This window comes from Arvicanthis niloticus, chromosome 3 (genome assembly GCF_011762505.2).
Source record: "Arvicanthis niloticus isolate mArvNil1 chromosome 3, mArvNil1.pat.X, whole genome shotgun sequence".
Classification (NCBI taxonomy): domain Eukaryota; kingdom Metazoa; phylum Chordata; class Mammalia; order Rodentia; family Muridae; genus Arvicanthis; species Arvicanthis niloticus.
Window position 1 is genome coordinate 79,878,475 of NC_047660.1, and position 24,192 is coordinate 79,902,666.

General features: G+C 43.4%; 1 protein-coding gene across 12 annotated transcripts in view; it reads left to right on the forward strand.

Moving 5' to 3' along the window:
* Arhgef3 (Rho guanine nucleotide exchange factor 3) overlaps window positions 1-24,192 on the forward strand; it is a 277,400-nt gene that overhangs the window by 238,173 nt on the left and 15,035 nt on the right. For all 12 annotated transcript variants that reach the window (XM_034498310.2, XM_076931301.1, XM_076931302.1 and 9 more), the window contains 4 exons: window positions 14,068-14,238; window positions 18,058-18,120; window positions 20,269-20,365; window positions 20,517-20,593. In XM_034498310.2, coding sequence (XP_034354201.1) covers window positions 14,068-14,238; window positions 18,058-18,120; window positions 20,269-20,365; window positions 20,517-20,593 — 408 coding nt within the window. The remainder of the gene's footprint in view (window positions 1-14,067; window positions 14,239-18,057; window positions 18,121-20,268; window positions 20,366-20,516; window positions 20,594-24,192) is intronic.

The following is a 24,192-nucleotide window of genomic DNA, read 5'->3' on the forward strand; positions in this document are numbered from 1 at the left end:
GGGCTGGTTGGTGGAGAAGGATATGTTTGTGTACTGTCCCTTGTGGCTAGTGTCTCAGCCCTCTGGACGACTTCACTGCGGGCTTTTCCTGGAAGATTCATTATCACCTGAGTCCTGTACATCTGGTCTTTTGCTGAGTTCTGCTTTTTGAAACGTCTTTAGACTGCCGGCTGCATTTGACTCTTTCCTTTCCAGTCTAGTGATCATGGTTCAAGTTCACTGTGAGCTATTTCTTCCCTTGATGATAGGACCATATTTGATGGCCTCTCTGCCTGATGTTTCTCCTAGGATGGCTGACCCTGTGCCAAGGAGGTTCCCACAAATTCACCTGGCACTGGGTTCCTCCTGCAGTCAGGGTGCTTTTCTCAGGGTAGAGTTGCCTTCTGGTAGATTTAGGGCAGTACTCTGCTTACTTTGCCAAATGACAGTAACAAGTTTGATTCAAGTAGCTAGCCAGCTTTCACCTGCAAATGTCCCCTACTTTACAGTTGCTCTTGGAGCTCTGGGTCCCTTTACTTGCTAACATTACCTTGCCTGACTTGTAGACCTTTGAGTTTGCATCTCTGTGTTCCCCTCTGTGACCTACCCTGATTGCATACCTACACCATTTTTCTTAAGACTTCCCAGGAGCAGGGCGGTGGTGGCGCACTCCTTTAATCTAATCCCAGCACTTGGGAGGCAGAGGCAGGTGGATTTCTAAGTTCGAGGCCAGCCTGGTCTATAGAGTGAGTTCCAGGACAGCCAGGACTACACAGAGAAACCCTGTCTCGAAAAACCAAAAAAAAAAAAAAAAAAAAAAAAAAAAGACTTCCCAGGCAATCTTTAGTATTTTTTCTGGTTCCAGGGGTCCTGCATGGGAAACACTGCAGAAAACAGCTGATTATCTTAGAAATTTGCATTGACCTAGAGAACTGGCGAAGACAGAAATTAATTAAGCCATGTCTGAAAACTTAGCAGACTGAGACCAAGCAAAGATGAGAAAGTTAGGCCCAAGGGAGGACCTGCCATGTGGAAATCGCCTTCTAAAGCTTCAAAGATATCTTTCATTTGCGAAATAAATTTTCTACTGACCTTTTCTGACTGTCATGATAAATTGCTAACCCTAGGGTGTGTATATGGAACAGAAATAGAAAACTTATTCATAATACTTATACACACAGACACAGAGAACCTGAGCAATGTGTTTATTATTTGGAGGGACAAGATTAGTGCATAGAAATACATCTCTAAGCTCAGATTTGTCCACAGTATGCTCATATAAGATCTGTGAGAGTGGTGAACGCCATCCTGCACCCGGCTGTCTTCCTGTAGTCCACGTTAGGATATGCAGTGTGAGCCTTTCAGCCACTGTTTAACAAACCACCTTTCTGCTTCTTGCCTCCTGACCCCATTGCTTTCCCTACCAACTAGAAAGGGAAAAAAAAAACAGGGAGCATGAAGGGGAGGTGCCAGCTTCCAAGGCTGCCCAGGAACCAGTTTCATAAGCTTTCAAGGTTCCTTTGGGGCTCCATGTCATTTCTATTGGGGGAGAAACAAGACAAGGGGAATATTGCTTGTATGCCCAAGCCTCTTGGTCCTCAGCAGCCATTCACCTTATGCACCTTGTGTGTCTGTAATTTCTCTTCTATTTCAAAAATCATTTGAGCATGAGGCAAGTTGGCTTATTTATTTACCTTCTACTTCTTTGTTTTACTTTTATTTTTATAATAATGAAGATTAAACCCAGGGTCTTGCATAGACAAGGCAAGTGCTTCTCCACCAAATGCTTTGTTTTGGTTTTGGTAAATTTTTATTATATTTTTATTTGGGGGTGGGGTACCCCTGCCGTGGTATGCTTGTGGAGGTCAGAGTAGAGCTTACACACAGGTCATTACACCATGTGGGGTCCTGATGATCGAACTCAGGTCATCAAGCTTGGTGACAAGTGCCTCTAGCCACGGAGCCATCTCGTCTATGTGTATGTCTCTTTTTATTGAGGCAGGGCCTCACTATGTAGCCTAAGAATGTCTATGTATCTAGATCATCTTCCTGCTCTTGCCTTGCAAAGACAGGGATTAAAGGCATATACCACCATACCTGACCCCTTTTTATACTTTTTAAATTTGGGAACAGGATCTTTACTAAGTTGCCCAGTTGGGTCTTAAACTCCCTCTGCAACCCAGGCAGTTCTTAAGTTTTTGATTCCCTTGTCTCAGCCTCTTGAGTAACTGGGCTGCCAAAGCTGTGCCACCAGACCCAGCAAGCATCTTGGTTTTCTGGTACACTACTCTTATTTCATTGGCTCCTGGCACTTTAGAGACATATGGATCCTTTTGGATATCCTGTTTCATCTCCAGGTTGCATTCCTTTACTGATAGGCCAAGCAGTGACTTAGACTCAAACACAAGGCTTCCATCAATACTTAGTGGTTCTCCCTCTGGCTTCCTGTAAGACCATAGTTAGTGGAGGAGGACACAGGGGCATGCTGGGCTTGCAGCCTCTTCCAGAAAGATTAAAAAGCCATTTACAAATGTGAGTGGTCTCTGAGGCAACACACTGGCGGGTTTGTTTTCTCTTGCCTCCCGGCACCCATATGGGCTGGAAAATTGGGTCTCAACACAAAGGCAGCATTTATGGTGTCGACTGCATGATACTCTGTCAGTTCCTTACCAGAAAAGTTTAGCACAGGGCTGCTGGTAAACGAAAGCACAGATGTCTGGATCCCCCAAGGCCCATAAATTCCCTCTTCAGCCTGAGAGGAAAACCTGGCCCAGCTCTGAAAGGGGCCAGAGTGTGTACCTCTCATGTGGAACAGGGAATACCGGCTCCCATGGGCCAGCCGCATGCTGAGCTCTGCCTCTCTGTGCACAGCTGCACATGACTCCTGGACACATTTGAGGCAAGTCCAGCGAGGACAGAGTTCATTGCCTTGTGATGTCCTTCATTGGCTTTGGACAGGAACATCTTTCTTTCTGTTTCAAAAGTGTGTGTGTTTGTGGGAAAGTACAGAGTAAGAGAAAGAAAAACTGAATGTGTGGTCTTTCATCCCAAAACAACCCTTTTAACATTGTAACATTTCTCTTCAGAATGACTCTGGATATTAGTGTATACTTTATCTACCCTGAGCCCAACACAAGGTAACTTAATCTGTCCAGTCACACTTGTGTGGACTACTCAATTTGGGGTGCAAATGAGTGTTCAATGTCTTTTGGCCTCACATGGAGGCACTCCAACTTTCATTAAAGATCTCCATTTATTTCCCTTAATAGTTTTAGTTGTACTCCAGGCTGGGCTTGAACTTGCTATGTAGCTGATCCTGATCTTCCTGCCTCTACTTCCTCAATGCTAAGATATCCAGCATGTACCACTATACCTAGTTAATACAGTCCTGAGAATCGAACCTGGGGCCTCATGCATACTAGACAAGTGCTCTAACTCCAGGCTTGAGAAAGGAATGAGAAGTCTGGTACCATCTATATCGAGATGGTAAGTAGGAAGTTCACATGGGCGTGTGGACTTAAGAAACCATGTCTGACAACTATGAATTTTTTTTTCCATAAATTTGCTATGAATGGAAAAAGTTTTGGGCCCCTGGTTACTTTCCATATATGAAGGTGAGCATCTGACAAGTGATGGGACAGCTGAGAAGTTGCCATGCTGCGAGTCAAGAGGGACTCCTCATTCTTGCCTGTCCTTTTTCTGTAGAGTTATAGGTGGCCTTTATAAATGATTAACTTGTTATTGTCCACAGTTCCGCAGCCCCTATTCCAAATGCCTGACGTTCATGGCCTCGAATCACCTCCTCCAGAACTCTACTGGGTGATCTCAGTGTCATGTATAGAGCAGAGAACCCTAAGCTTTAAACCTGGGCCCAAGGTCATACAGTTAGCAAGTGCTGCAAGGAGACCTTCTGGGTGTTCTGAATACCAATTCTAATACCTAACCACAACCAATTCTGTGGTTAGGTTTTTTTTTAAAAAAGGGAAAAAAAAAAAAAAAAGGTCACAGTATAGCCAGTGGTTTGCCAGGATCTAAAAATAGCCTCCAGACTTTGGTGGACCTGAAGCATCCTGCATTCAGCTGCATTCAGCTGGCCCTTATTTTGTTCACCCCAGTGGGAAGAGGCATTCTCTCCAGCTGGCAGAATACTTTGTCATAGACATTATCATTTAAGAGACATTCATGGAGCTGGATTAAGATGTTGGGTGACTGCCCTAAGCCCCTGGACTTTTGACTAGTGCCGAGCGCATCGATAATGCTCTCTCCGCATGGGTACCAAATACTGTCTTCAGCTTCTCATTCGTTCCACTAAGAATTTCTTTGAGCCCCAGGAAGGTTTTTCCTTGTTTGGGTTCTTAGGTGTTTGGCACGTACTGATTCTAAACTGCTTGGATTCCCTTCCACTGTTTTCAATGGCCATTCATGAACTTGTGTCAAGATGGGTTGGTACCATTTCTCTTAAAGTTAGTGTTCGTAACCATGCCTATTTGCCAATCAATTTGGTTTTCTTATTTATCTCTTATTATATGAATTCTGGAAGATAAATGTAGAGAATTATGAAGTTGAAGATAAAACCCCACAATCCAAGGGTAGACCCCTGTTATCATTTTCTGTGTATTTTAAATGGAGATCTCTGTTCTCCATTCTGTGTAGTTTCCTACTTATCCTTAAGCTTTTCTCAAAAATAGTATTTTATTTTTTTTAAGCAAAATCTGTTTTTAACCCAAATGCTGTTTTTTTTTAAACTATTTATTTATTTATTATATGTAAGTACACTGTCACTGTCTTCAGACATCCCATAAGAGGGCATCAGATCTCATTACAGATGGTTGTGAGCCACCATGTGGTTGCTGGGATTTGAACTCATGATCTCTGGAAGAGCAGTCAGTGCTCTTAACCACTGAGCCATCTCACCAGCCCCCAAATGCTGTTTTTATTTTGTGGTCACACTTCACTCCCTGTTGTTGAGCAGCCTTTGGCTATATCCAGGTTTGTTAGTTTGTTATGGAGCCGGGGACACAAAATCTAAAGTCTGGCACATGCTAGGCAAGTACTGGACCACTAGCTACATGCTTAGCTGGCTATTTCCAGATACTAGGGTTTTATAAATAGCAGCATTATGCTGATGGGTTTTCTCTCCTGCTGGTTATTTTAGAGAAGTTCCTCCAAGAAGCTATTTGATCTTAAGTAACTCCAAGATGTTTCTGCTGTTTTCTGTGGATGAGAGCATTCAAGTATTTTTCCTTTACTTGTGATTTTACTTTCCCTCAGTTTGGGCCACCCGTGATCAAGTATGATTTTTTTTTTTTAAATGGTAAATGAAAACAGCCAAGAATGAATAGCTTATGCATTAAAAATAACTTTGTTGTATGAATTAGCTGTGTGTACCTGTGACCAGATGCCTGACAGAAACACAAGGAAGGGATGATGTGTTCTGGATCATGGTTTCTACAGTTGCTTGGCTCCATGCATTTGAGTAGAGTGTCATGGTGGCAGGAGCTTATGACAGAGGATAGGTGTCTGCATCCATGGATCAGGAGGCAGAAGGGGAAATGCCTGTGTCCTGCTGGTTTTCTCCCTTCCCTCTTCCTATCTGGGGTTGCAGGAAGACCAATGGCTAGCACATGCTCCCCACCTTCATGTCTGGTCTTTCCCTCTCATTTAATTTCTGCTGGAAACACACCCAGAGTTGTGTCTCAATCTTTTTTTTTTTTTTTTTTTTTCTCCTAACTATAGGGGGAGGGTTTATCAATCCTCATGGCTGCCAGCACGTTGCTCAGCTCCTTCTGCTTTCTCTTGGTGCAGATGTGCGTGCCCACCCTCTTCTTGATGACTTTGGGTGTGCACTTGTGCTCAGACACTTTGAGCAACTCCATGACACACCGCTTGTAGGGCACGAAGCCGTACACCTCCAGGATCCTGTCCAGCACGATCTTGGTGTGCTTGGTGAGGCGCCCTCGGCTTGCTGACATTCTTCGTCACTTGGCGGCCCTTGTTGAGGCCCACAGCCATGGGGTATCGCTGGGCTACAGCTGCTGATCTCCGATGGCGGACAGGACAGGAGTCTGCTAGGTGGTTCTAAATCTAATCAAGGTGATAAAGAAAATCAGCCTTCATAGTTATAATGTATTGCTATAACTATTTTTTTTATTAATTATTGTTAATCTTTTAATGTGCCTGATGTATGAAGTAAACTTTGTCATAGGTATGTATGTATAGACAAAGCAGAGTTTATATTAGGATCAATAATACTGTGGATTCACACATGCTCTTGGAATGTATTTCCATGGGTAGGAGGGCCGTGATGGCTAGAGCAAGCACTAATGGTAGTAGTACAGTTAATGGTCTAGCAATAGTAGATAAGTTTCTACTGCTGTGATAAAGCACCATGACCAAAGCAACGTGGGGAGGAGAGGAAAGGGTTTGTCTTACAGGTTACAGTGCATCATCAGGGGAAGCAAACACAGGGAATTAAGGTATTGTCTTAGTTAGGGTTTTACTGCTATGAACAGACACCATGACCAAGGAAACTCTTGTAAGGACAACATTTAATTGTGGCTGGCTTATAGGTTCAGAGGTTCAGTCCATTATCATCAAGGCAGGAACATGGCAGCATCCAGGCAGGCATGGTGCAGGAGGAGCTGAGAGTTCTACATCTTCATCTGAAGGCTGCTAGCAGAATACTGCCTTCCAGGCAGCTAGGCTAAAGGTCTAAAGGCCACACCCACAGTGGCACACCTACACTAACAAAACCACACCTACTCCAACAGGGCCACACCTTCTAATAGTACCACTCCCCGGGCCCAGCATATACAAACCATCACAGGCAGGAAGCACTGAAGCAGAGACCATGGAGAAATGTTTCTTCTTGGCTTGCTTCTCATGACTTGCTCAGCATACTTTCATTCATAATTCAGGACCATTTATCCAGAGGTGGCACTGCCCCACAGTACCACCCTACCGTCAATCATTAAACAAGAAAATGACCCCCACAGACCTGCTTGCCAACAGACCAATGTAATGGAGACATTTTCTCAGTTGAGGTTCCCCTTTCCCTGAGGACTCTAATTTACATCAAGTGAACACAAAAATTAGCCAGCACAGGTACCAGCCATCACCTGCAGACTGTGCATTAGGTGTCTGGCTAAGCTGTTGACCTCACTTCAGCTTTGTCAGGTTATTATGCTGCCTCAACAGATGAGAACACTGGGAGCCAGAGACATGAGTTTTCCTAGCCACATGAGTTGACTTAAAGCCACATCTGCTTTGGGAGTAAAGCCTTTGTTTTCAACTCAAGTCTGTGTTTTGGAGATGAAGGGCTATACAGTCCCTGTTCCTAGCCTTACCTTGGGCCAGTCACTCAGTCCTCTGGTTCTTGACTTTCTCCTGACTGTTCCTTTCCTGACTTTCCTTTAGCATAAAGTTTCGATGTGATAGAGCCACATGGTGGGAAAGCACTGCTCCTCATTTTAAGCCGACTGAATGAAGCCTTTGGGATACTTTTCAGGAGTCTTTAGCGACTACATTTTGGAACTTTCCGCTTCAACCCACCGCTGCAGCCATGGTGGAACAGAGTTCTTATGGTCCCATCCTAACTTCCAAACTGTTTACTACTGAGCCATCTGTTCTTAAATAGCTCTGTAGTCGGGATGGTGAAGAGAATGTGCCTGGCCTGAGCTCTGCATTGGAACATGTTATCTTTGGCTATGGAGACCTTCTGTTTTTGCAAAAGGATGGAGCAAGCACCCCCATTGAACAGGCAGCATTAACAATTCAGATCTGTCCCACAGTATCTACCTGCTGAGCTTACATTTCCTCTGACACATGTAAATGGGCCTGTTTCCTACCCAGCAGACAGTCTGCTTCCCACCTACAACATCTTTCCTCTCGTCCCAGCTTGGGTATAAACGTGAGTACCCTTTCCCAAGGTCTGAGTCTGTCTTCTCCCATATGGCTATTGTTATTTTAGCTGCCAACAGTTAACAAGCTTCGGGTTTCTACTTATTTGCAGGCCTCGCTTTCTTCATGGAAACTCTTACTTATTCTGGAACAGTTTTCATTGCTGTCCCCAAATCCTCCCACCCAAGGAGGTTTGTGTTCTTCTTTCTGTGGTTATGTGGTCAAATCCGTCACTTTGAAATGGACCAGTGTTTCTCACCTAAGGGGACATAGGTAGTGTCTCAAGATGTTTTGGTCAGCACAGCTGGGTTGGGGATTCTTCTTGTATGCTGTGGTTAGAAACCAGTGATGTTGAACAGGAGAGCTCTGCATAATAAAAACTTGTCTGCTTCAGAATTGAGTAGCCACAGATTGAGAAACTCTTACAGATTAGGAAATAGCATGAAACTCCTACTTTGGCTCACCATCTTACATGAGGGCAGACCAGGATTGTCATTCTGAATGCCCCGCCCTCCGGTTTAAATGAACTATTAACTTCATGGCTTTCATCAAATTTCACCTTTTGTGAGCCTCAAGTGCCTATCTGTAAAATGGGAGCAAGAATCCTGTGTCTTGGGTTTAGAAGAATTCTAAAGCTTGTATCAAGGTGCAGGCACAGAACAACTCTCTCCTTCCCATGACTTTCACTTTTTTTTTTTACAGTGCCTAGGTTGTTGTGCCCTCGAATGTGTGAAATGCAGAAAACCCACCAGGGAATGAAGCAGATAGATGCATATACCATCAAGGTGCTTACCATTGGAGCTTCTATAGGAAGTGTCACTTGGTTCAAACATTTGGTCTACAGCTGGTATTGTTTTGGAAGGTTGCAGAACCTTTAGAAGGTAGCACCTTGCTGGAGATAGTGGAACAGGTCTTGAGGGTTTTATAGCTTGTCCCAACTTCCTGTCTATGTTCTGCTTGATGACTCTGGATTCAATGTGAGTGAGCAGCTCCCCTCACGTTCTGGGAGCCACACCTGTTCTGCAGAGAATGGACTTTAAGCTCTAAAACCATAAGCCAAAATAAAGCCCTTCCTCCCTTAAGTTGCTTCTTGTCAGGTATTTGGTCACAGCAGTGAGAAAAATGAATGGATTTGTCTTCTGTTGTGAAGAAACAGGGAATCAGAAACAAGACTGCAAGGTCATGAAGGACAGCAAGGTCATGAGGCACACCGTCCAAGTACAGAAAAATAAAGGGGTGGTGGCAGGGACCCTGGAAGCGTTATGGCTTTTGTTCCTCGGGATTCTTGTATCAGGAATTACGTTCTTTCCCCAACTCAGTCCTCCTATATAACTGTGCCCCTTTATGTCACTAACCAGGCCAGGTGTCATTCCTGATCTGTGGCTGGCGCTATGATGAACACCTCTCCAAGTCTGAAGTACTGATTCAGGGACTATCCGCAGCTACTCCTTCCTAGGGACAGGCAGCTATTGATCACACAGCTGACCCAGTTCCATTACAGCCCCAGGGTGTAAATCTGGAGTTTGTTTGGTCAAAAAAAAAAATCAATCATTATTCCTAAAACTGAGCCCAGTGCATTTTCTTTCCATAAGCCAATTTCTTTCCTAGAAGGCAGGAGATGGACCTGTGCTCACTGAAACCTTGGGACAGCCTGTGAGTTCCTGGAACTTATGGGTACAGCTCCAGCATAAAAAGAGGTCAGACTTTGGAAACAAAATGTGTATTTTGGATCCTGTCTGGGCAAGTGCCTTAGCACCTCCTCCCCCAACCCCAGTCTCAGTACATGAAAACAGACTCTTACTCTATGGGGGTGCTGTGTTTATGGTGGTGCTGTGGGAATTGGAAGACTGAATCAAAAGGGCTGAGAATCAGTACGTGAAGGACCCTTAAGATAATTCCCACGACACTCTAAGATTGGCAGTCACTAAGAAAACCCACATGAGGCTTCCCTAAGAGGAAGCTCCTGTAGGGTAGTGTTCACCTCTTATTTCCCCCCAAGTGGCAATGACGAAAATCTCCAACAAACTGAGCCAGTCTTGATAAATACATAAAAGTATGTTCATTATTTCTTATATTGACAACATGATACTAGAACTCATGTATACTGATTTTCACCTGTGAGACAACAATGAGATCTAATCTATCTGGATAAGAGAGAAGGCATGAGCTACCCTGTTTCTGTCTGAGAGAGGTATTGCCACTGCTGAATAGCCTGTTTGAAGGACAATTTGGTAACACATTTTCGCACTGACTATTAATGTGCTTATTTGAGCAAAGATGAGATCTTGGAACTTCCAGCAATTCAAATGAGATGCAGTAAAAATATAAAGGTTTGAGAGTTTTTAGACTAAGGGAATCTGCCTTCATAGATATCAGCACAGGCACACAAAGGGCGTTCCCTCAGGTACTTCTTGTAATGGTGAGCTGTCAGAAATGATTGCACCTTTCCTCAGGGGGGGCAATGAGTAAGTATGGGCCCCACCTAGACATCAGTGTCCTGCACAGCCATTTCTAAGGAGTGACTTTGGAGGGCTTAGGAAATTGGTTTTGGATACCACTAATTTGTTCACTACAAAGTTGGCTAAATTTCTAGTACCAGAACTTGCTCTTAATGGCATTACTTGAAAGGAATTTTCTCTCTTTTCAATTAACTTTTTATGTTAGTAAACAAAACAACAAGTTTCATAGTGGTGTTTTCTGTATATTCTTTCATACATTACACACAATTCCACACATTGTGTTTTGTTCTGTTACTCACTCAGGTATGTTTTGCTCTACAACTTATTTTAGGTTTAATTGTGTATGCATTTGGAGGTAGTGTGTGTATTTTAGCGCTGAAGCCAGTGGAGGCCAGCAAAGGAAGTTGGATCCTGTGGAGCTGGAGTTACAGGTGGCTGTGCGCTGCACAATACAGACATTAGGAACCAAAATCAGCTCCTCTGAATTGAAGAGCCACAAGGGTCACTAGCCACAGAACCGGCTGGCCAACCCCTCGGCTAAGCTTTGAAGGATGAGTTCTGTATTCTACCACAGAAAAGGTATAGTTGCCTGAAAAGAGAAACACTGTTTTTAGAAAAAAAAGACTTGGATAGGTGGTAAATATGACAGTGATTAATGCCAGGAAGTGCATTTTGGGGAGAAGGAGAGAATTTGTATCTAAAAATTATGTAATTTTGCAAAACAAACAAACAAACAAACAAAAAACCCATGAACATTTCAAGTTAATAAAAATGACTTTCTAACTCTTGGGGGAAGTCCAGTGTCACTCAGATTGAAAGCATGACGGGATGGCAGCTGATCCCTCCAAGTGAAAGTGGAAACCGATGCTGCGTCCTGCGCCTTCTGTTGTGTGTATTTTCTTCTCTCTGTTCTACAGTTCCCATCTGCCCATCAGAAGCACAGAGAGCACAGGCCAGTGACTCACTGCCCTGTGTGTTGTTAACCTTTCAGTCTGTGGTTGATTGATTCTGAGTGCAGGCGAGTTATGTCCGTTGGTCTGGTTGCTGTTTATAAGGGCGTGTTTCAGAGAGCCCAAGACTTGTGCAATACCATTAGTAACCTGGGCAAGTGCTTTCTTGTCCTGCACGGAGCATGTCACGTGCTCACCTGAAGCTCCTGCTAGCTAGCCCTGGAACGTTCCTGCTGCTTGCAAGACTACAAAGAATTGCCTCCACAAGCCCTGGAAACACCCTCAAAGCCCTTTGGAAACTTCCTATAACATTTTTCCATTTCCTCAGGTTCTAAAAAAAAAAAATCAGAAATTAAGCTAGAAGTTAGCCATAACATTCATGTGAGAAAAAAATGAGAAACCATTGGCATTTTAAAATATCTGCTTGCATGTGGTTTGCATAATTATTCAGCCACCATACAGATTTTAATGCTGGTCAGTTTTGCATGACAGAGATCTTTAGAAGCTAAATTAGAGTTGTCTTAAAGGCGAGACAATTCTATCAACAGGTAATCCTAATTTATTTAAAAGTGATTTTAACAGTAGAGCCATTTCTTCAGCTTCCCCTCTCCCAACTCCAATTTTTAAATAAAATTAAAAACTTCCCTAATGAGTTGTAATTACCAAATTTCATAGTTGGAGCTCAAATAACTGAGAACTAGCTACCCTGTACTATCTTAGTGATACAGGTTCACACATCACGTTCAAAATCATTTAAAATCAAGTTAAATAAATAGAGCAAGATGTGGCTGCTGTCCTGTTAGAGGTTTGTCCCAATGGCAGAATAGGAGAAAGGGCGGACATTGGTGAGGTCTTCCTAAAAGAGAGTGAGCAAGCGTTGGGGTGTATTCTGAAGACAGGTGAGGAGTTGGTTGAGAAATGGGAGAAACACCGTGAGAAAGAGGCTTGCTTAGAGGAAGCACTGAGGGTCAGCAACAAGAACAAAAACAAACAAACAAACAAATGCAACACTCTAGAGAGAGGCAGGGTGATGGGGGAGTTGCAGAAGATACTTCTAAATATGTCACTGTGGTAAGATTCTTTGCCAAGCTGAGTGGAAGTTTACACAAAAAGCCCAGGGAGCAGCGCCACAGGAACATTTGTTAAACAGTGAGTGTGTGTGTTGGAGATGTGACTAGTTTTCAGCTAGATATGGTAGAACACACATGGCAGGGCCATAAGAACATTTATTAAATGGAGTGTGTGGGGGGTCAAGTATGGGAATGTTATTGGGTTTTAGCTGGATATAGTAGTACACACCTGTAATTTCAGTTCTTGGGAGGTTGAGGTAGGAGGGTGATGAGTTTGAGGCCAGCCTGGGCTACACAGTGAGTTCCAGGTCATCCTATGTTCTATAATCAAAGAACCTGTCTTCTTAAAAAAAGATTTGTTTTAATATTTTAAAGTGTGTATGTCTGTGCATGTATGTGTGTATGTATGTGTGTGTGTGTGTGTGTGTGTGTGTGTGTGTGTGTGTGTGTATGTATGTATGTGTATGTGCAGGTACCCTAAGAGGCCAGAGACATCAGATCTCCCTGTAGATGGACTTTTAGATAGTTGTCAATACAGGAATCTAAACTTTGGTCCTTTGAAAGTCAGCGGGCATCTTAACAGTTTGCTCATCTCTCCATTCACATGAGAACTTATCTTTTTTTATAAAAAAGGTATCTTTGTGAATGTAGTAATACTATTTGCTTTGTCCGTCTCTAGGGAACGCATTGAAATCTTGCAGGGCAAAGATTAAAGATGACACATTACCTTCCTCTGGATGCTTTGTGGTTGTCACGAGAATGCCCCCCCGTGGTAGTATATTTCACTCACAAGGCTGGACTTTGGGTAATCAGACCTCTGAGCACAGCTGGGGCCTCTTTGCAAAAGAGCAAAACATGTCAGGGGTAGGCATCACTTACCACTGCTGGTCTCAGTATGCATTTTGGTGCAACATTTTGAGTTGGTAGAACCCCAACTTCTGGAAATAGAAAGAAGACTGTATTAACCTATGTAATTAAAATGACTAAGGGTAGTCCTGGTGGGCTTTCAGGTATGGCAGGATCCAGGTGCTCAAATGGTTCGGTTTGGTAAAACCTGTTCACTTACTTCCTCCCTCAGTCGGTCATTCTCTCCAGCCTTCATCATGTGTGTCCCTTTCTTCTCACTTGTGGTAAATAGATTTGTTCTGTGTGACTGGGGAGAATTGCTGCAAGAAACTTCTATGTGTGTTATCTCTGAACTCACAGGACCAGAGGAATACTCCTGCCGTTTCTCTCATAAATCCTGTCAACAGGGGATCTCTACCCATCCCTAAATCGAGATGGTGGCACTCTCCATTTGATTGGGACTGGAGAAGCCTACTCAGACTATATAAGTGGGCACCTGGGATAATGGTGTCCTGTTGTAGGAGAGGGTGGGTTTTTGTGTATGGCTATCCACCACTGTTTTCCGTTGTGCTTCTGAAAAATAAACATCAAAGCCATTGGGTGTTTGTTGGAGAGCTGCCTTTTGTGTGAGACTGGGCTGCCTCCGTCTTGTTCTATAGTTCACTCAGTGTCCAGGTCACACAGAACTGTGTTGTGCAAAGCGCCCTCAGTGCGTAGGCGGCAGAGGATGCCCACTCCTTAAAAGCTTTGGTCATGCACTTTCTTACAGATGATTTATGTCTGTCAGCAACAGGAAGTTGCTCAAAACAGATCCACCCAGTCCTGCTGCTGACCCTATGGTGGTTTCTTTTTGTCATTGTGTAGCGGTCCATCAGCTTCCGAAGCGAGAGCCGCCCCGACATCCTCGCCCCCCGAGCCTGGTCCAGAAATGCCACCTCCTCAAGCACAAAGCGGAGAGACAGCAAACTGTGGAGTGAGACCTTCGATGTGTGTGTCAATCAGGTGCTCACCGCCAAGGAGATCAAGAGACAGGAGGTAAGCTTGGGACTCATGGAGCTGCCTGTGTGTCTGCACAAAGGTCCACTGCAGGCAAGAACCAGCGTATCAGTGCTCAAAGCCAGATCATGTGGGAAGGGGTGCAGGATGGAAGATACTGAGAAGCTAGCATCAAGCTGTGAAGGGCATGGCCCCACTGTAAAAAATCACGCTATTTTGCAATGTTGAAGCCAAGTGTCCAGTTAGGATTCTTTCATTTTATTTATATCTTTTTTGGTCTGGTTTGGTTTTTATCGTTGCTTTGTTTTTGTTGGTGTTTGTTTGTTTGTTTGTTTGTTGTGACAAACTCTCTCTGTAGTTCTGGCTGTCTGGAAACTCACTATATAAACCAGGTTGGCCTCAAACCCAGAGATCTGTCTGCCTGCCTCTCAAAAGTAGGCATTAAAGGCATGGACTACCACGTATGGTTACAATCATTTTATTTATATTTTGATAGTAACTTTTAGGAAGTTTTTTTTTTTTTTTTTAATTGGCGTTTAGAACTTTGGTCCACCTATAAAGGAAAACTTCTTCCTTGTGGAGGACAGTTAATTTGCCTGTAAGTTTTCTATAACCCCATCTCTAAGTAGCTATGATGGCAACCCCTTCTCTAGAGGGTTTGTCAGTACAGGCTCTGTTCACTTCGCCATATATGGTGCCTCAAAACTTGCAGAGACCCTTTGCCTTTGCTCCTGGGTGCTAGGATTAATGGTGTTCACTAGCACACTGGTCCAGTCCCCCCACCCCCCCCCCACCCCAGCTACCTGAGGACCTTGGCAAAAGGGGTACTAGGAGCTGTTGAAATATTTGAAGTAGCCGGGCGTTGGTGGCGCACACCTTTAATCCCAGCACTTGGGAGGCAGAGACAGGTCCTGTGTAGTAGAAGAAAACAGATTGACAGGCCAGTAAGTAGCATTCTCCTATGACAGTTATCTCAACCTTCTTAATGCTGCGACCCTTTAACCCAGTTCCTCATGTTGTGGTGACCCTCCCAACCTTAACTTATTTTCATTGTTATGTCATAACTGTAATTTTGCTACTGTTATGAATTGTAATGTTAATATCTGATATGCGACCCCAAGGGGTTGCGACCCACAGGTTGAGACCCACTGCTCTGTGACCTCCCTTCTAGTTCCTGCCTCAAGGCTTCTGCCTTGAATCGGGGCCCTGAGTTCTCTCAGTGATGGACTATGACCTAAGAGTTGTAAGGTGAAATCAACCCTTTCTTCCCCAAGTTGCTTTTGTTTATCCCAGCAACAGAAACCAAACTAAGACATGGCTCTCCCTGTTAAGCCCTGGGGAAGGAGAGAGGCTGATGGTTACCAGTGATAAGCAAGGGCCAGTGATTTCATCTGTCATGCTGTCTGGGTCTCCATAGAAACTTGGAAGGCCAAAGTTTTAAGGGCTGAATAACTAAACATATGAGTTCTGGGTGCAGTAGATATAGCGAGGGCATGGAATGTGTAGGTTACACCCATAACTTCCCCTGTTCCTATACTTACCTGATGCTCGTATCTTTTATGATATCCTATAAACCAGTAAATGTGAATGTTGCCTTGGAATCTGTGAACAGTTGTGACAAATAAAGCCTGAGGAGGGATCATGAGAACTCTGACTTCTCAAGTGTTGATGAGAGTCATAGGTCAAACTATTTGAGGTCTTGATTAGCATAAAAGGATGAATCTGGGCAGAGCCCTCACTTGGGGGACATGATGCTGTCTCTAGGTAGGTAGCATTAGAATTGATGGCCAGGCAGTGGTGGTGTGTGCCTGTTATCCCAGCACTGGGGAGGCAGAGGTAGGTAGATCTCTGAGTTTGAGGCCAGCCTGGTCCATAGAGTGAGTTCCAGGACAGCCAGGGCTACACAGAGAAACCCTGTCTGGAAAAACAAAACCAAAATATAATTAAATTAAAGGACAGCTACTTAGTATCTGCTGCAGAATTCACTGTTTGCCGTTTAGAGGACAGTCCTCATAGTGGGTGGTAGAACTGACCTGTGTTACAAAAATGGAGGAGGAAAAACAGAATTGGAGGGTGGGGAGAGGAAGAGAGAGATGGAGAGGGTAAAGAAGACAAGGAAGAGAGGGAAGGAAGGAGAAATTGGGTTTGTTATTTCTGTATTCTCAGAGTTAACAAGATGCTATTGTGGGTGATTTAAAATTTCCTTCCTTATGTTTTTCTGTATTTTTCTAAGTGTTGTTGATATACATATATAACTCACACAGCCTGACAGTGTAGGAGAAAAAAAAAAAAAAAAAACAGACTACAGATGAGAAAGACATTAAGGCAGGGTGAACAGTGGTAAGCCACAGTCAGCAGGATTTGAACTTGATTCTTCTCTTACTTCAAAGCCAAAGTATTTTTCACTGTGGCATCCCATGGTTCTCCTCTCTTGGTGGGGTGGCCATTGGTCAGTATAGTTGATGAGCTCCCATAAAGCAAATGGCTAAGGAAATCCGAGGTAAATCAATATAAGATGCCAGTGTTGCAGACAGCCAGCTGAGAGGTATACAAGACGTCTGTGCAGCTTCTCATGCGACGGTGATTGTTTCAGTAAGCCATGACATGAGGCTTTGCTGGGCCTTGTGGATGGTTGTCCCTGCAGCCCAGTATCCTGCCCCACCTGCTCTGTTCCATTTCATGGCCCTCTGGTCCCTAAACCTCAGGGTAGCAGGCATGCCTGAAAGCTGTTGACTCCTCTTCTCCAGCTGGAAACAGTACAGTTGCTCCTGGATCATCATCAGAGACTTGTAGCCTTTTAATACCATAATGTTTGCCCAGTGTTTAGATTCCCAGATGAGAGAGGGTGTTCTGCACATCAGAGCTCTTTAAATTATGGTGGCCTAATGGAGCCAAATTAGAACTGGTCCATTTACACACACTCTCACAAAGAACCAGCCCCGCTAATCTTATTTCTTGTACCTTGTGGGACTTGAGAGTGGAGTGACCCCACCAGATTCTATTTACAGTAATAAACTGTTGGATTCTTTCTATAACCCCAGTCTTAAGTAGATGATAGGAATACAACTTTCTGCTGAGACTTGCCTTCTTTGGGTAAAAAAGCAGAGTGTGATGGTCTGGTTAATAACATCGCCAGGTCCATTTGACACAGTTCCCTTGTGTTGGATTTCATCAGAGTTCTGAAACATTAAGGGTGACTGGGTAGGTTGGAAATACATGTTCGCTCACAGACAAGGCTTCTCTTTGAAGCTTTTCACCATAAGAACATTTACTTTAGGCCAATTAACCCACAACTACTACTGCTACCACTACAATACTACCACTGCTTCTATATCACTACTACTACACTACTAACTCTCTGCTACTACTACTACTTTTTGGGTTTTTTTTTTTTTTGTTTTTTTTTTTTTGTTTTTCGAGACAGGGTTTCTCTGTATAGCCCTGGCTGTCCTGGAACTCACTTTGTAGACCAGGCTGGCCTCGAACTCAGAAATCCGCCTGCCTCTGCCTCCCAAGTGCTGGGATTAAAGGTGTGCGCCACCACTGCCCGGCAACTGCTACTTTTCTTTCTTCTCTTCCTACTTCTCTTCCTCTCCATCCTTCCCCTTCTCCTTTCCCTCCTCCTTCTTTCCCTCCTCCTCTTCCTCTCCTCCTCTTCTTCTCCCTTCTGATCTGCGGGTTATTAAACTCAGGCCCTTGCACACACTCAGCGTATGCTTCCCTGAGCATCACCCCCAGGCTCATCTAACTTAAGGGTATTTGGAGCTTTTGAATATTGGTACTGTTTGAATTTGGTCTCATAAATGAAAGAACGGGGCAGTCTATTTTATCCTTTTTTTTTTTTTTTAAACCCTGCAGGCAATCTTTGAGCTTTCTCAAGGTGAAGAAGACTTGATAGAGGACTTGAAATTAGCAAAAAAGGTAAGTTAAGACACAGTAGCTGTTTGAGTCACTCCTTTTCTCTGCCCTGTGAGTCATTTCACAGCCCCGAGATGATGCTTTTGAGTAACCTCTTTATGACTAACTCAAGTCACCAAAAATTGAGAAGAACCTTTTACCACAAACCCAGCAGCAAAGGAAATGGCTCAAAGCAAGAAGGCAAATAGCTCTTAGACACCTGCCGGATGCCTCTGCATATCTAGTGCCCCACAAAGGATCTGTTTAAATCTGAAAGTGCTCATGGAGGCTGATTTTATGTGCATTCATTGTCCTAGAAGTCTCTCTTGAGCTGCTCAGGAGGCTGAGGAGGGAGGGCCTAGAGTATGAGACTAGCCTGGGCAACAGGTCAAGAGCCTGCCTTTCAAAACATGCCAAAAAAGGAGTGTCATATAGGGCCTCTTTGTTCACAAGAGATCAGGATAAAGACATTTGAGTTGTGGAAGTAGGTAAAGTGAGGTGTTTGTATAGCATAATAAGTTAGGGTCTTTCATATGGAAATAGGGTTAAGGGCTTGGGGAGGGGCTTATTTGTTGAGTAGTGGGGATCAGATTTAGGCTTAAACATGCCAGGCCCATGATCTACTGCTGAGCTAGACCCCAGATGGAAACATGTTAATCAGCCTCTATGGGAGGAGGGGGGAAACCCCTGCCTTCTATCACATACATTTTTGACAACAAATCTTTCCATTCCAGTGACCTCCCTACTTTGAAAGCTCAATTCAGGCTTCTCTGGCTTTTTTTGTTATGTTTTTGAGGGAGTCCTGAGTTTGGACGAATGCTTCTCCTCTTAGGATCCCCAGTGCAACACTTTGCTAGTAGGAAGCTCTTCCCTGTGTACTCCTGAGACGGCCGTCTAGGCTTTGCATGGATACAGCCAAGAAAACTGTTGGGTGGGGCTGGAGACTGAGCAGCTCAGAGAAGCAAGAAGGCATTTCAGTCTGGAACGCATCATACGTCCATATGCTGGTCATCCGCCTGAGCCCCGCTTTCCGAGTAGAGAGCCCCCAAACGTAAACGTCTTTAGATATTTCTTGGTCATCCTCTGACTCACAGAGACCTGTTTTCCCCCAGACCCTTCTCTTTCCTCTCAAATCAAGGTCCTTTCTTCGGTGGTATTTCCTGCCACATGTCTCCTCTGTACCACATGTCTCGTCTCCAGAACCTTCCTTGGATACCTTATGTTTAATTTTCTGACCTGTTAGAGCACTTCATGACTTGACTGTTTTGGTTTTGTAACATCCTGCTGTTAATATTCAGCTGTTTTTTTTAAATGTATGTTTTAAGTTTCCATGTATCTTTAAAAAAAATCTCAATTAGCTTTATACAACTCCTTGAAGGGAAGAGTTGGTGTCTATGTCTTATTTTGCATGTTTCTATGTGTAGCACACATGTATGTATGTGTGTTCATGTGTGTTTGGTCACACCTGTGCTTGTGGGTGCCAGAGGCTCATGTCGTGAGTCTTCTTCATTGGATCTTCATTGTGTTTTCTAAAATAGGTTCTCTTGACTGAACCCAAAGCTCATCAATATGGCTGCTAGTCAGGTTAGCTAGCCTGTGCTAGGACTCTCCCTATCTCCCCACCTTCCAAGTGCTGGGATGGTAGGAGGGCCACCATAGCTACCCAACTTTGATGTGCATTCTGGAGATCTGAACCAATCAGGATTGGCAAATGGTTTTCTGTCTGCTTAATATCAATAGTGAAGGATCCAACCGCTTTTCTTTTCTTTGAAATATGTACGTATTTGAAAAGGCCTGCTGTTAGCTAATTTTAAATAAAATGGAGGTTTTTCAAAGTGTACAATCATGTTTACTTTTGGAACTTTGTAACAATCAAAACTGCTCTCCAAGTAAGATATTTGCTCCTTCCTAGATGTAGGATATACTAAAGTGTAGGAGGTTTTTTGGGGAAAAATCTACCTTGGGTTATTAGTAACCATAAAAGGCTGAAGGCAGAACTTGATCCTCTATTCTTCCAGCCACACCTGTCTGCTGTTTGCATGGCATTGTGGGAGAAATTGTCGGGAGCCAATTTTTATTTATTATACAGCACCTCTCAGGAATGATTTGCACAAACAACCGAGTTCCTCTGCATTTCAATATTTCTGTCCCTCTCTTGCCCGTCTTTCCCAGGCATACCATGATCCCATGCTGAAACTCTCAATAATGACAGAACAAGAACTGAACCAGATTTTTGGGACACTGGACTCTCTAATTCCTCTCCATGAAGGTATGGTTTTGGTCCCAGACGAGTCATGACTTGTAGTTTTTCCAATAGCAAATTTGTGATTGTGTAATCACGAGAAAAGCCCAGAAGCTTCTGCCACCCTGCTTATCTTTGAATGCCTAACATAATAAGCATTCCGTTTGTTTCTTGCCAGAGCTCCTTAGCCAGCTTCGAGACGTTCGGAAGCCCGATGGCTCAACAGAGCACGTTGGTCCCATCCTCGTGGGCTGGGTAAGAAATGGTCTCTGGTCTTGTTTGAAGATAGATTTCACTTTACCTGGACTTTTTCTTTGTTGGCAAAGACTTTGTTGGTTATTATATCAGATAAAATGTTAAACTCTTAACATACTGAGAGTTTATGTCTTCAAAGCATGGAAACAAGTTTTTCCAATTACCGGTTTATTTCATTGAAAGACAACATGGCCTTTTTGCAACAAAACAAAGGAAAAGAACACACAAAACTATTCTTAGTTTCACATGAAATAAAATGACACTAGATTATGTTAGATCGAGGCCAATTAAATTATCACCACTTCTACTCATTCTACTAAGTTTAAAATTAACATTTTAATTTTTTTTAGTGCATGCTATGTAAGAACTTAACCACTGAGCTGTATCTCCATAGGCCATCCCACCGTTCCTACCTTATTTTGAGGCAAGTTCTTATTAAATTGCCCACACTGTCCTTGAACTCACTTTGTAGCCCAGGCAGGCCTTGAATTTGGGGTACCTCAGCCTCGACCTTCTAAGTAGCTGGGGTTTATAGGCCTTTGCTACCAGGCCTGGTGTGACACTCTTATTCATCATTTAAAAGGTGCTTTTCAGTGTATTTAAGAAAATCTTGACTGTGATATAATTTGTGATGGTATAGCTCTTGTTTAGAAGGCGCAAGGCCTTGAGCTTGGTCCCCAGTACTGAGGATGAGATGGGATCCCATGGTTTAAATGTAGTTTTGCAAACATGGCAACGAGTGCATGTTGTTTGTTGTTAGAACATTCATTCCTGGTCCTAAGTAACTGCTGGTTATACAGATCTTCATCTAGCGTAGCTGATTCCTTTCTTAAAGAACGAAGCTCTGACCTTAGGTTAGGGCTCATAAACGTATGGTCCTCCTACTGAATCTGTGTTCAGTTGAGTGTGTGATGTTGTTCTTTGTGTCCTTTGCTTAGACAAAGCATATGCTGTTATGCCACCATTCCAACCACTCCTGTTGTGCGCCCCTCTTTTTCTCCAGTGAGTTTGTGGATGCTCCATCCCAGTTCTAATGTTTTTATTTGTTATGAAGCAGGTAATGAAAGCAGACAACTTTAATGACTTCTTCTAGGCAGAATTAGATCTCTTGATCCCTCTGATGGAGCCAGTATTCCAGGACAACGGGCAGGGGTGTAGGGGCAGAGAGGGTTTTTAGGTATTATTAATATATTAGTGTTCTCTTTTCAGGTGAACTTGTTCCTAACCTTCCTAAAATCTTCTGCTTCTCATTGATGTCACATGGATGTGCCAAAAATTCTTAATATTGGGGTCTTGCCTGGTACCTCTCAGTTATTGCCATGATCTGGAACCGTCAAAGGGTCCCATGACTTGGCTTTAGTTCAGAAGTCAATTTTAGTACCTAGGCGGAAATATCTCAAGAATATCTGAGAGACATGTAATGTTCTCAGTTGAATAATTTAGACAACACACTTCAATATTTCAGGAGAGATCATTCATCACAAACTTTTGACTTTGTGTTATAAGTCATGGTATTGTTTTAAACTTCTTCAACCCATGAAGCCATTCCTCCAAAGAGAGTGGGTCAACTGGAGTCAGAAGTGGTTCAATGAGAAGGTCTACTGGTGTTTTTAAACTTCTTCAGACTGTGGACTCCCTTCAGAGTTAGCAGGGCTCCTGCTCCATTTTTTATGACCCAGTAATGTAGAATAGTGTTGTCCCTTTAAGCATAGTGTGCAGTCTGTGACATTGTGTCAGCCTCAAGCTTGAGGATTTTGCCTTACTCAGTTTTTTCCTGGAATATACTTTTGTCCCTAGTGTTATGAGGTTAGTTTGATCTAGGGAAGGCTTTAGCAGTTATGTCCTGTACATACCCAGAGGAAGTGTGACCATGCCAGTCAGTTGCTGTCTGGACCCTCCAGGCCTCAAATGGGGACTGGAAGCTTGTTGTTCCTGAAAGATAACAACATTGTTGTCAGATTTCACGAGAAATGGCCCTTACTTATGAACCAAAGTACAGCTAAGTGGTTTTCCTCTTTTGGCTCCAGGTATATGAATGAGTGATTCACCAAGGGGTGAATCTGTTTGAGTTCTACCCTTTTAAACAGAACAAAATAAACATCTTACTAGACAGAGTGAGAAAAGTCAGGCCTATTCAATCCATGGGAAATTGAGTTATTTTCCTGCAAAGGAAAATACAAACCTTTGAACAAGTGAACTGCCCCCAGGACAGTATCAGACGGGGCCTTTTTTTGCCTTAGAGTGAATCCATGACTTGTGCTTTGAAGACTTTGAACAGAGGACTTGCTTTTCTTGGGGGAGCCGCCCTGGTTACAGATGCTGGGAGTCCCCTTCCTAGCAAGTCATTCTGTTTGAGCAAACCTCCCATGTCACAAAGAAACAATGTCCCAAGTGACTGGTTACAGGAATAAAATAATTTATAAGCTCTCCAAGGCAGAAAGTGAGTCCTCCTGTCAATTTAGATCCTGGTTGATTTTTAATTCTGAAGAGAGACAGGGTACATGGAAGTAAAAATCCAGATTCATTCTAATATTTTTTTATGATAGATTTTCTAAAATATATAAATGAAAAACAGAAAAAAGTGTTATCTATATATACTTATACATGTATATATATGTGTTTACACACATATATATTCCATGTATATGTACACATGGGCTTTTAAAATTGTTTATTCTTTGACAGTTTCATATACACTGAATTTTAGTGGGTTTTACCTCATGCTCCTCACCTTACCCACCTCCCTCTCCCACTGAACCCTCCCCCCTTCCCAGCAAGTCCTTTTCTCCTCCTCTTCTCTTCTTCTTACCCACTGAAGTTAATTATAGTTGCTTGCACAAGAGTGAGTGAGAGATTATTTACAAGAGTCATCAGTGGCTTTCACCACTGAACAAAGTGACATCCCTCCCCCAGCAACCACTAACTGCCCAAAGGGCCTCAGGGAGGAGTGGAGTCTTGTGGTCCCACCCCCATCCAGGAGAAGTGTTGATGGGCACAGTCTTATGCAGATCTTGTACAGATGGCCAACCATGAAGTGAGCTACTTGCTCAGCTGTAAATGGAAACCTGTTCTGGTCAGCTCCTCCCCCTAAGTGCTAGATGACTTAAGATCTCCTTAAACAGGACCATCAAGAACTTAGGGGGGAGGGGACCTTTGGCTTCCTGGGCACCAGCACTCATGTGCACTTACCGCCCCTCCCGCCACATGCATAGTTAAGATAATCTTTAAAAAAAAAAAAGAATGCATAAGGGAGTGCTTAGGAGATCAAGAATTCAGAGTCATTTGCCTTTATACTAAGCTCAAGATCAGGGAGGGGTACATGCTACTCTGTTTCCAGAGACCCCAATCTATTTTATCTGCTCAAGGTTCAGGGAACATCATATAAGCCAAAGAAAGGATGGGGGCAACCAGCAACAAAATGGCATCTTCTGGCCATGGCATACCTGTTTGCTTTAATTCCAGGTTAGATACTACAGAGTGAGACCTTATCTTAAACAATAACAACGTAACAACAAAACACAAAACAAACAAGCAAAAGATAGATTGTAATAATAGCTAGTATTTAATGCTTCTTACCCAGAGGGTAAACTCTGGGTTAT